Source organism: Ambystoma mexicanum, chromosome 10 (assembly GCF_040938575.1).
Source record: "Ambystoma mexicanum isolate Mex_15411 chromosome 10, UKY_AmexF1_1, whole genome shotgun sequence".
Taxonomy (NCBI): Eukaryota; Metazoa; Chordata; class Amphibia; order Caudata; family Ambystomatidae; genus Ambystoma; species Ambystoma mexicanum.
In genome coordinates, this window is record NC_090932.1 from 2,549,047 (window position 1) to 2,562,418 (window position 13,372).

At 50.9% G+C, this 13,372-nt stretch overlaps 1 protein-coding gene across 4 annotated transcripts in view; it reads left to right on the forward strand.

Annotated features, from left to right (window-relative positions):
- Window positions 1–13,372, forward strand: part of LOC138491094 (E3 ubiquitin-protein ligase TRIM39-like) — a 289,556-nt gene that overhangs the window by 237,320 nt on the left and 38,864 nt on the right. For all 4 annotated transcript variants that reach the window (XM_069617406.1, XM_069617409.1, XM_069617408.1 and 1 more), the window contains one exon: window positions 11,812–11,834. In XM_069617406.1, coding sequence (XP_069473507.1) covers window positions 11,812–11,834 — 23 coding nt within the window. The remainder of the gene's footprint in view (window positions 1–11,811; window positions 11,835–13,372) is intronic.

Consider the following 13,372-nt stretch of genomic DNA (forward strand, 5'->3'; position numbering starts at 1 on the left):
TGTATACTCGACACCCCATAGGAAAGTCCTAAAATGTTTCAAGGCCCACACAGCCGCTAGCGCCTCCCTTTCTATCACTGCATACTTTTGCTCCGCTTCTTTGAGGACCCTGGACGCAAACGCAACAGGATGGAATACACCACCTTCCCTCTGCTACAACACAGTTCCAATTCCGTACTCACTAGCGTCGACCGTCAGAACAGTTTTCCTGGAAGGGCAGAAGGAACCCAAAGAAGGGGCCTGATCGACTTCCTCTTTCAAATTCCCTAATTCGCTTTGGCACTGATCGGACCACTCGAAATGAACACCCTTCCTGCGCAAGGCTCTCATACCAACAGTTTTGTCAGCAAAAGAAGACACGAATCGACTATAATATTCAGCAAGATCCATGAAAGACCTCAGTTCTTTATTCACCGGAGGAGGGGCATCACGTAACACCTTTACCAAATCTTGTACCTTTGGCATCCAACGTGTGGCCAAGGTAAGTCACACTAGGCAGACCCACCTTACACTTGCTCAGCTTAACAGTAAGGCCACTCCTCCATCACCTGCATAACCCTACTGTCATGTTCGCACAAGACTTTCCCCAGACCAAAATGTCATCTTGGAAACACTCCACCCCTTGGATACCTGCGAATAGCTTCTGCATAACTCTTTGAAACACAGCGGAAGCGGATGTCAACCCGAAAGGCATCCTACAAAAACGAAATGCACCAAAAGGGGTGACGAAAGAGGTAAGTGGGCGGGACTCAATATGTAGATCTATCTGATGGTAAGCGGATGAAGGGTCAAAGGTGGGGAAACACGGGGCCCCACCCACCAAAGAAAGCATCTCATTGATATTCGGCAAAGGATGTCTGTTGATCCAGGTGTTGGAATTAAGATCTCTGAGATCTACACACATCCTCATGTTGCCATCCACCTTGCGTGCCAACACCACCGGGGCCAACCATTCTGAACACTCCACCTCCTCAATGACTCCAGCCTCCATGAGCTTGGCAAGTTCCCCTTTTAAAGCATCACGAACCACTACAGGAACTCTCCTGACCTTATGAACACTGGGAATGGCACCTCTCTTAAGGACTATCTTGTGGGCGAAACCCTTCAACTTGCCCAGTTTAGAAGTAAAAACAGTGGGAAACTTAATTTCAAGTTGTTCTGCCGTCAATGGCTCGGCCAAATCAGTACTACCCACGCCTTCGCTCACACTCAAAACAGGAACAGTCTTTCCAGGGCGTATTTCGATCTCTAAAGCAGCCTGTTCGTCCCATCCAACAACAGGATCACCCTTGTGGGCCACAAAGTTTTCCCCGGGTCTTGCGTCCTTGAAATTCTATGGTAACCCACTCAAAACCCAGAACCTTAATGGGAACGCGGGCGTAAGCACAAGGATTGATGTCCGAAGGAGACAGGTCAGACACCCTCTTCTGGAATTTTGAACCATAGAGTTCAGGAGAGATCATTGTATAGGGGGACCCCGTGTCCACCATCAACTCTACAGGCACGCCATTGACTCTTAGGGTGGCCCAAACACTCTTTCTTCCAGAGCCCACACTCAACACCAACCCTTCCTTAGTATCCCCGCATACCGGTTGAGAACACCCAATGTAACCAACCACTGTCACATCCTCCTCATCGTTATTAGCATCCACCATCTTCACGGTTTCCCTACTGAGCGCAGCACTCCTGCACATGCGAGCATAGTGTCCTCTCCCTTTGCACTTACACTCCACAGTGGAAGCGGGACATTCTTTTGACCCTGCTAAATGTCCCCGCCAACCACACTTTTTGCACAGATCCCTCGAACCAAACGTCCCCTTGGCGTCTTTGTATTTGTTCCTGGAATCGTCGCCCCTACGGGGTATCACCGCATGCACAACCTCTCCCTTGTCCGTCACTTCCTTCACACTTCTCCTGGATTCTTCCATGGCCCGGGATATCTCAATTACTTTCTCCAAGGGTGGATCCTTCTCTATCCACAGTCTTTCTCTGACCCTGGAGTCGCTTGTCCCCATCATAACTTGATCGCGGATGTATTAGTCTATCAAACCTGTGAACTTGCACGTGGCTATTAGAGTACGAAGAGCAGTTATGCAAGAGTCGATACTCTCGCCAGATCCTTGTGCCCTCGAGAAGAAATGGTACCTTTCAAGCACCACGTTGGCCCTCTTTCCAAAACGCGCCTCCAACTTGCCGAGGGCAGTTTCATATGCGAGCACAACATCCTGAGCAGCATCGCCCCCTTCGCCATTTTCGGGGCGATGTGCAAGCACATTGGGTCCAGGAAGATGTCTGAAGATTGAGTCCCTCAGTGCCCAGGCAGTTCAGCAGGGCCGCTTCCTTGTCATCTGTGAGCTTCGCTCCTCCGGAAGCCCTGAGATATACTCTGAACTTATCCACCCAGAATTAGGCAGGAAGGCAGGGGGCGGGGGGCGCGCATTGCTGTGCTGCATGGTTGACAGGCACTGGGAACTGAAGTGGTTGAGTTTGTTTGAGATGGACCCACTCTAATACAGTGTTCTCCCAGGATTGAAAAATGTCATCAATTTCTAATGTTGGAATAGCCGATAGGCCACGAGAAACACCCCAACAGGGGCTCATCAGGTTCAATGTAGCCCCTGCTAAGACACAAATTGCCTGTCCACCCGGGCAAGGGTTAATGTTTCATCACCAACTCAAATGTAGACTCTGTTAGCTGAGTCGCAAATTGCTTCACCAACCCGGCAAGGGTTAACGTTTCCTCATTTGCTCAAATGCGGCTCTTGTAATGGCAATCACACCTTCAAACCCAGCAAGGGTTAACGTTTCATCAGGGCGTGTCTGGGAGGCAGCTACGTGAGAGGTTGGGTCTGCCCTTCCTGAGCGCTTGACGTGCGGACCCAGGAAAACGACTGGTGGTTGGATCCCCTCCGACCAAACACACTTCTCCCCCTCCCATCAGGCTTGACTCGGGCAAAGGAATTGGAGACAACAGCAGCGGGGCCGCGCGCGGACAGGAGGGTGCCTTCGCTTCCTCACCTGCTGCGCCGAACGTGATGCTTAAAACACTAGCACCACGCTCAACCCGGGCCGGGGGCGCAGGCCTGCTGAAGTGGGCACACAGACTCCTGGATGCTGTTGACTCACACGGCGAGCAATACACGGCCCCGGCACTGGAGGGGGGGGGCAGGCAGCTGCAGATGCTTGGCAACGGCCATGGGAAATTCACCCAGCGCTGGTTCACAACGCGGAGACGCCGCCTGGAGAGTGTCGGTGGTCTCCCACCCTGACCGGGAACACACGACAACGGGAGAAAAGGCAGGACCATAGCCGCTGGGTGCGCTGGCCAAGGCGCGTGGGTTGAACAGGTTGATCACCTCTTCGCCAGTGTTTATAATGAGGCAAACACCATGGATTAGGAGCAAGCTTCTTTATTGATCAAGCTGAGCCAGCGGGACTCTGCCTTCCTCACTCTCCGCTCCAACTGGCAAAACCTCGAATCCCCAACTCAGGCTAACACGTAAGTAAACAAGAATGGAACAGCGAGGTGTGGAATTCTACAGCAGTAGAATTCCACACCAGAACAAAAGATATATTACAACACTTCTCCTGTAGCGCCTGCACCAGTGTGCCTAGCAGCTACTCGGGCACAGCTGCTGTAGCAGAACCAGTGTTAGGCAGAAACCTGTGCAGTTCCCTCTGGGACCACTGCAAAAAGTTTAAGTCCACAGGAGTTAGCAGTAAACCCAATTGGTAGCAGTCTGCACCACCCAGATTTACCTGTTAGCTGTGGCTGAGCAGTCAGACTTCTCTCAAGAAGAGTTAGGCAGTATACAGAGTATTCGCAATAGGTCAAGAGAACACAGTTCAACAAGCAAACTCTGACCAGAGCTTGGTGTAAAAGAGATATAATTATTTATTTAAACACATCTAGGTAAACACACTGGAACTATTGTTTGAGCAGTTCAGAAACACGGGTCACTAAAAGATATACACTCCCTTCAACGAATGATAGACCATTCTTAGCAAAGGCAACACTTATTTCCAGACAGCGGTGAGCGCTAAACTAAGATGACACTCGAATCAATCAGGTTAAAAGGGAGAGAAAGGCAGAGCAAAGAATGAAACAGATCCCAACACTTTTGAAAGAACACAGAGAGAGAAAATAGGCAGGTTAAAACCGTAGAGTCAAAGTTCAAAAGGCCGGACCCGCTTTAAGAGGCTCCGGTCAAATTGTGTCCAAGGTCACACGGTTTAAAAGTGCACAAAAGTCTCGTAACAAGTTCGGAAAAGAGTTGGACCAAAGGAAGGGACCAGTTAGATGGTCAAGGTGGCCAGCCCAATCCAGAAAGTAAAGGAGTTATTACCTTATAACGATCTTTAGAAAGGGAGGCCTGGCGGACACGGTACCTTGAAAATGAAGAGAACGCTCCAGCGGGGGCAGTTGTTCCTGGTAGTAGATGCAAGTCGGTGCTTCGTCCAGGGGAAGAGATGATCTCGACGTAGAGGAAAACAGGAGTCCGTTGCACTACCAGGGAAGAAACCAGCCTTGGAGTCCTCAACTTAAAAGGAGTGGTCCTTTTTTATTCGCGGTGCAGGGCAAGTGGCTATCCGGCTGCCGGGGTGCTTGGCACGGGCAATTCGACCATGAATCGTCCTTTGTTGCGAAGAAGAAAGCAAACTGGTTGTGCCCACCAGTCAAGGGAAGAAGACTCTCCAGCAGGGAGATCTCCTCTGTCGTTGGGAAGTGGTGGGTCGATTCAGCAGGGCTCCACCGGTGGTGTCGTAGCAGGTCGGCTCAGCTTCTCCCTCTTCGGATTTTCAGGTCCTGTGGCGACTTCTGAAGTTCCAGTCCCCAAAGCCCTGCTTTTATGCAGAAAACCCCCATTCATTCAGCCTAGCTGTCAATCAAACATGCTAAGTGGTGAGCGGGGTCGCTCACCACTTGGGCCAATCACACAAGAGTGCAACCTGAGTTGGAAAGGCAACTTGGTCCAAGGTACCCCCTGTGGTTACCCAGATAGAGTGGCACCACTTTGGAGGGCTTCTGTGTAGAAGCCCGCCAAAAGTGGAACAAAGGGCTCAACCTTTGGTTTGGAGTTACAGAGGCGAACACAAACGCCATTTTTAAAACCGAGTTTTGGCAGAAAATACCAACCGGTGAATTAATAAATAAATAAACCGGCGGTATGTTAGAGACTAATGCTAAAAAGTATTAGCCTCGAACAATGGGAAAATCCCATAGAGAGATATTTGCGGTTGAATATAAAAAGTAGTATCCACTGCCACCAGCCAAAACTCGACGAGGGAGGACGGGACAGTACCCCCCCCCCCCCCCGAACAGACCCAGGGGCAATCGAATTGCCCCTACCAGTACGTCCACAATATGATGGTTTGTACTGGTTCTGTTAGCAAATTTGGGACTAGTAAAGCCAATGGTGACTTTACATGCCCTGTGAGACAGTAGTCAGTTCGAGGGTAGGGAGCCTATGGTGGGGGTCACCTAGGACGCCCCTGTGTTACTGCACGGAGGGTGCGGTGTAACACACATAGTAAAAACACATGAGACCCTATGGAGTAAAAGACCCCATAGCCCATAGAACACATTGACATTCAAAGAAATACCACACATGTCCAAGAGTGGGAGAAAGAGTCTCACTCTTGGCAGGAGAGAAAAAACAAACTCCAGAAATCCAGCAAAGCTGCTGGGGGACTCACTAGGTTAAGACATTCAGCCTAAACAGAGAATTCGCCCTAACAACCAGGCCCTGGGAGATCTGGTCAGTTCACAGAACTCGTGCCGCTCGTTTTCCCTGGTTCGGGTGCATCATGCGAGCGCCGCAGAGTGTACATTCTAAGCCCCACAACGAAAACTGAGAAATTTCAAATGCCCTTTGAGGACTACGTTGTTTTGCAGTGCGCTCTTATGGGTAGCCTTGAGCTGTATAGCGTCTGTCTGGAGTCTTCCTACGTCTGCTGCGCCAATGAGATGCTCAGCTTCGGTTCACTAATGTCAGCTCTTCGCGACGCTGGAAGAGACTTACCAGGGTGCTCACTGGGTTCACTAATGTCAGCTCTTCGCTAAGCTAAGGTCGGGCCCCCACGAAGCACCCCGGTGGGAGGCCGGCTGGCGAAGTTCGTCAGCGTGTGGGAGTCCATCTCCACCGACCATTGGGTGCTGGACGCCCTGGCCCAGGGGCACGCCTTCGAGTTCCAAAGGAAGTGCCCCCGCATTCCACCCGTGGCCAGGAAAGAAATCCACGTCCCTCAACTTCTGTTGGAGGTAAAGGCGATGCTCAAGAAAGGTGCCATCGAGCTCGTCCCAAGGAGGCTCTGGGGCTCCGGAGTTTACTCGAGGTATTTCCTAGTAAAAAAGAAGACAGGAGGGTGGCGCCCCATCCTGGACCTACGACGACTGAACAAGTACATCAAGGCAGAAGTTCCGGATGGTCACCCTCCAGCATGTGCTGGGACAGCTGGAGGAGGGCGATTTCCTGTCGTCGTTGGATTTGGAGGATGCGTACTTCCACATCCCCATTCTAAAGGGGCACCGAAAGTTCCTCAGGTTCGTGGTCCAAGGACGGCACTACCAGTTCAAGGCCCTCCGATTCGGATTGAAGTCGGCACCCAGGGTGTTCACCAAGTGCCTCGCACCAGTGGCGGCGCAGCTGCGCCTGCAGGGGATTCACGTTTACCCTCACCTGGACGACTGGCTCATCCGAGCAAAGACGAGGGAGCTCGCCGTGGAACAGACAGCAAAGACTGTCCAGCTGCTCACGGACCTGGGATTCTCCATCAATTTTCCCAAATCCCACCTGGCCCCATCGCAAGCGGCACTGTTTCTGGGAGCGAAGCTCGACACAGTGGCGCGGCTGGCCTCACCGTCGGAGGAAAGGTGCAGCGGCTGCTGGCCGCAGACGTGGCCAGGGTAAGAGCCTTCAAGTCCCTTCTCGGGATGATGTCCTCCTGCATTTATCTCGTGCGCCTTTGCAGGCTTCGGATGCGCCCGCTACAGGAATTCCTCGATGCTCGCTGGATTCAAGCGACGGGCAGCTTCGAGGACAAGATCACGCTCAACGAGACCTTCCGTCAAGCAATCCGGTGGTGGGGTGCCCGCGCTCATCTGACGGCGGCCACGGACTTTCAGACCCCAGCTCACCAGGTGACGGTGACGACGGATGCCTCCCTGGAAGGGTGGGGAGCGCACACGGGAGATCTTCACGCGAGAGGCCTTTGGCTCCCGGAGGAGAAACCGTTCCACATCAACATCTTGGAGCTCCGTGCAGTGCTCTGGGCCCTCAGGTCCTTCCTCCCGTCTCTCAAGGGCAAGGTGGTGAGGATCTTCACCGACAACACCACCACGATGTTCTACATACGGAAGCAGGGCGGGACCAGATCCCCAGCCCTATCCAAAGAGGCCCAGGATCTGTGGCATTGGGCCGTCGCCCAAGGGATGTTTCTGGTACCTTTTCATCTGGCAGGAATAAAAAACACCATTGCCGACTCACTCAGCAGGGAGCTGCGCTCGTGCCACGAGTGGGAACTACGCCAGGATCAAGTGGATCGACTCTTCCAGCGATGGGGCAAACCCCAGATCGATATGTTCGCGACAGCGACGAACTCCCAAGTGCCAGCGGTTCACCAGCAGGTTTCCCCAGCCGAGGAGCATGGGCGATGCTTTCTCGTTCCCCTGGGACGGCCTATTCCTTTATGCGTTCCCTCCGTTGCCGTTGCTGCTCCGACTTGTCAACCGGCTCAAGAGGTCCCGCTGCAGGATGATCCTAGTCGCACCGGCGTGGCCGAGGCAGATCTGGTTCCCGGACCTTCTGGACTTGTCGGCGTCCACACCAGTCAAGCTGCCGGCGGAACTTCTGTCCAGAGAAGGAGGCGCCATTCTTCTTCATGACCCGGAGTCGCTGAACTTGCAGGCCTGGCTCCTGCAGCACTAGAGTTTGGAGGATACGATATCCCGGCTGACTGCAGAGAGGTTCTTGCAAAGGCCAGGGCGTCCTCAACTTTCAAGTGTTATGGACATAAGTGGAAGATGTTCTCTGTCTGGTGCTGTGCACAGAAGATTAACCCTCTGCGGATTACGGTCCCTCAAGTACTGCCGTACCTACGGTCGCTGGCCAAAGCTGGACTAGCTCACGCCTCCATCAAAATACATCTGGCTGCCATCTCCCGATACACCAGAACTACAGGACGGGCGTCCTTGTGGTCTTGTGGGGGGAGGGGGGGGCCCATTCGAGCCTATGCATTTGGCGCTGTTGAAGTTCCTGTCGTGGAAGACAGCATTTCTCGTGGCCATCACCTCGGCGCGATGAGTGGGAGAGATCCAGGCCTTATCTTGCAAGCCTCCATACTTGACTTTTTACAACTCGAGGGTGGTGCTGAGGACGCACCCCTCCTTTATGCCCAAGGTGCCGTCGGACTTCCACCTCAACAAGTCCTTGGTGTTGCCTGTTTTCTTCCCGTCGCCTTCGTCACCGGCCGAAAGGACTTTGCACTCGCTGGATGTGGCTAGAGCGCTGAAGTTCTACGTGGACCGCATGAAGAGTTTTCGGAAGACATCACAGCTATTTGTGAACTTTGGACCTGGGAACCAAGGGAAGGCTCTCTCGAAGGCTTCCATTTCCAGATGGCTCTCCGGCTGCATCATGCACTGTCACCGGTTGGCAAACCAACCGCTGCCCGGCCGTCCGCGAGCCCATTCGACCAGAGCGATCGCTGCTACCACGGCGTTCCTGTCTGGTGTGCCCCTGCTGGACATCTGCAGGGCTGCTACGTGGAGGTCGACTCACACCTTCACGAGATTCTACTGCGTCGATCGGGACTCCAGGGTCGGCCAGCAGTGCTGCGCAACCTGTTCGCCTGAAGGTGGGCCTGGTGAGGAGGTAAGAGTTGCTTAATGTTGAGTTTATGTAATGCTTAATGTTGAGCCTTTTGCCACCTCCCCTGGTTGTGCATGTGTGTACTGCTATGTATTCTTATATTCATGAGCATGTGAATCCATGCCAGACCCCATGCTGGAGAAGGAACAAGTTACTTACCTGTAACTGTTGTTCTCCAACATGGGTCTGGCATGGATTCACATGCGAACCCTCCCTCCTACCCCTCTGCGGCTCTTCACTTGGTCATACTGCCACTTTACGTGCTACCAAATCTTAGGATGGCTGCCAGGGGCGGGGCTTAGGGAGAGGGCAGTCATTGGCTGGGGGCAGTATGACCCAGAGATCAGTGATTGGTTACTACTAAGAAAGACCGATCAGAAACGAAACTGATACCGATTTTTTCTGTACCGAGGATTCCAAGCCTGACGGTGAATATTCATGAGCATGTGAATCCATGCTAGACCCATGCTGGAGAACAACAGTTACAGGTAAGTAACTTGTTCCCTCTTCGCGACGCTGGAAGAGAGTTACCAGGGTGCTCACTCGCTTCACTAATGTTGGCTCTTCGCTACGCTGGAAGAGATACCAGGGTGCTCACTCGGTTCACTAATGTCGGCTCTTCGCGATGCTGGAAGAGAGTTACCAGGGTGCTCACTCGGTTCACTAATGTCGGCTCTTCGCGACGGTGGAAGAGAGTTACCAGGGTGCTCACTCGGTTCACTAATGTCGGCTCTTCGCGACGCTGGAAGTGAGTTACCAGGGTGCTCACTCGGTTCACAAATGTCAGCTCGTCGCGACGCTGGATAAGAGTTACCAGGGTGCTCACTCGGTTCACTAATGTCGGCTCTTCGCGACGCTGGAAGAGAGTTACCAGGTTGCTCACTCGGTTCACTAATGTCAGCTCTTCGCTAAGGTGCAAGTTGAGGTCTTTCACATTACTGCTACTTGAACTTAGAAGACAAAAGAGAATGGATAGCAATGGGTTTTTATTTTTAGAAATGCTCCGTCTGGTACCGAAAATAATGCACTTTTGACACTGTTTTAATTGTAGGTGCTGCACCCACTGTTTAACTAATGTCGGAAAAGTTCTGTACATTTTTCAGCCCTCACTTCTTTGTGGCATCCACATGTGATTGCACGCTCAACTTGCAAGATTTTTAAAGTTGGAAAACAGTAAATAAATGCCAGAATGTCTGAGTCAACGGGCTCCAGAAATAACCAGAGAGCTAGTAGATTGAAAAGACCCAAAGTGAACCTCCAAAGGATTGCTAGTTACCTGATCCACGCACCCCAGGAAGTTGGTGAAGCTCGAATGATCTGCCATATGAAAGACCACCGTGAGGGCTAACCTGTCCTACAGCACCCAATTACCTTTGTGGAACCCGTGTCCTATCCCAAAAGCTAAAAGTGGTCGCTGTACCGTGACCTGGATTCAATGCTGATTGAATTGAACGCTTCATCAGGCTCCAGGGATGAGCGCAAGTGCACATTCCATGTTTCCATCCTTTTTGTACCAGCTCTTTATTTCTATGTATTGACATTTCTAGAGCGCCTTGGCCAAGGGGCTTTACAGATTAACACAGTACGGTGGACACGTGAATAGGAGGATGAGGAAAGAAATAAAAGGTGTGGAGGGAGGGGTGGGGGACTAGGGCAATCCAGAGTTTCGGGGCCAGGAGGGAAAAGGAGTAGCAGTGTGAAGGAGCACAAGGCGAGGAGGAAGGGTGGGGAAGGTGCTGAGAGCAAAGAGCCCGAGTTGGGATGTAGGGAGAGGGAACAGCAGAGCGATGGGGGAGCAAGACTCTGAAAGATGGTGGAGGTGAAGGCAGGAACTAAACGGGAGAGAGATGGAAAGGAGCACATTTTTATAGAAGAGCAGGGGGGTAGACGAACAGTAGAATAAGCAGTTGAGTGGATGGGGGCAAGATGAGCAACAGAAAGACCGAGTAACCAGCTGCACAATAATCAAGACGCGATGAAACGGAAGAGAACATTCGGTTCTGCTGCATGGAAGGAGAAGGCTGGGTGGCAAGGGCGTATCAGGGGGTAAGTGCATGACTTCAAGGGCAGGTGGTACACAGCCAGGTACACTGAAAGCAAAGACTTCACATGCAGGTAAAGTAGCACATTACATCAGGCTGTTGGAGTTGGCAAACTAGGTATGAACGGCAGCGAGTTCTGTTTCACTTGCTGGCGCCAGTTACATCTCCTTTGATTTTGTACGTATGTTACCAGAGCAAAATGGATAAGGAACATAGCAGAGGAACTATTTGAGACGAGGGGAGGCATCGTGGAGAGGGGTCAACCCTTATTCTAGCTCGGGACAGAGTAGTAGTTTATAAAACAGCTGTGGCCAGACTGCAGGGGCTTCAAGGGGCATAGGAAATAAGTCGTATTCTGCTGGTCCGAGTGCATGCTGTTGGAATGCATGGTGCAGCTTGTGGAATGCATTGCATGGGTGGAATGTTCTATGTGCCTGGGGTTCTGCTTACTGGCAGTTGGAAGGAGCTGGCTGGGGGTGCTGGATGCCTGTGTTTTGTCCTGTACATGACGTTGTCTTGGACACTGTCAATAACATACGTACCCGACTTGCACTCTCCTGGTACTCTTAACTGGAAGAACTCTGCTACTTAATAGTATTGACTGTTTTGGGACGATATACGCCATCATTCTTCCTCTCTTCTGGATGTTCATGTGTCTGGCGGGAATATGTGTTATTGTGCACATGTTTCACATTGCTCTGGTTGGAATACAACATGCAATCATTTGGAAAGCTCTACATTTTAGCACTGTTTGACCCTGTGTCCTGAACTAGCGTGGAGTGCCCTTCAGGCACTTCCACTGTGTATGGAATGAGACCTTGCTGCATGTTTGGGTGACCTGGGACAGGTGTTCTCAGGCTGTGCTTGCAAAGCTGACCCCTTTCATTTGTCTCTTGCAGGATGTCGGCAGCCTCCTGAGAAGGTAAATCTCACGTCTTGCGACCTCCCAAAGCCTTTCAGTGTATATAGAAGGAGGAGTGAGGGGGGCGCGGGGGTCCACCTTTTTAGAAAGTTTATAGATGGACATGAAAGTGGAGTCTCCTCTATTTAACCTAGTCTGCCCTTTATGTATCCTGCTTTCCCAGACTCTTTTGGGGGAGGAGGGGGGTACTAGGGGGAGAAAATCATCTTTTCAAATGTCCCTACTCGCCGCATGTCTGCCAAGAAATCCCACGTAATGTATATCCGCTTGTGCCCCATAACCTTAATTCTGTCTACACACTGCAGAGCCATTTGTAAGTCCTTATCCCCTTTTAAACCTCTGATCATATCACCCAGCTTTTCTCTTTTCAAACTTATACCTGATCAGAACTCGGTCCCCCCCCCCCCCCAGACCCCTAGCAAATTCAATCCACTAACTTGTCCAGAGCACAGCTGAACCCACCCCCCGATTAAGGCTATCTTTATTAACTTGACATCCATGCCACTGTACATTTATGTAAATGCACAGACTATTTTTAAGGTTATTTTGCTGCTTTGCTATAGTAGCTTGTGAGCATGCAGGGTGTTGATCTTTATGCAGTTGTGATTATTAGTAGCTTGTGAGCATGCAGGGTGTTGATCTTTATGCAGTTGTGATTATTAGTAGCTTGTGAGCATGCAGGGTGTTGTATATCTTTATGCAGTTGTGCTTATTAGTAGCTTGTGAGCATGCAGGTTGTTGATCTTTATGCAGTTGTGATTATTAGTAGCTTGTGAGCATGCAGGGTGTTGATCTTTATGCAGTTGTGATTATTAGTAGCGTGTGAGCATGCAGGGTGTTGATCTTTATGCAGTTGTGATTATTAGTAGCGTGTGAGCATGCAGGGTGTTGATCTTTATGCAGTTGTGATTATTAGTAGCGTGTGAGCATGCAGGGTGTTGTATATCTTTATGCAGTTGTGCTTATTAGTAGCTTGTGAGCATGCAGGGTGTTCTTTATGCAGTTGTGATTATTAGTAGCTTGTGAGCATGCAGGGTGTTGATCTTTATGCAGTTGTGATTATTAGTAGCGTGTGAGCATGCAGGGTGTTGTATATCTTTATGCAGTTGTGCTTATTAGTAGCTTGTGAGCATGCAGGGTGTTGATCTTTATGCAGTTGTGATTATTAGTAGCTTGTGAGCATGCAGGGTGTTGATCTTTATGCAGTTGTGATTATTAGTAGCTTGTGAGCATGCAGGGTGTTGATCTTTATGCAGTTGTGATTATTAGTAGCGTGTGAGCATGCAGGGTGTTGTATATCTTTATGCAGTTGTGCTTATTAGTAGCTTGTGAGCATGCAGGTTGTTGATCTTTATGCAGTTGTGATTATTAGTAGCTTGTGAGCATGCAGGGTGTTGATCTTTATGCAGTTGTGATTATTAGTAGCGTGTGAGCATGCAGGGTGTTGTATATCTTTATGCAGTTGTGCTTATTAGTAGCTTGTGAGCATGCAGGGTGTTGATCTTTATGCAGTTGTGATTATTAGTAGCGTGTGAGCA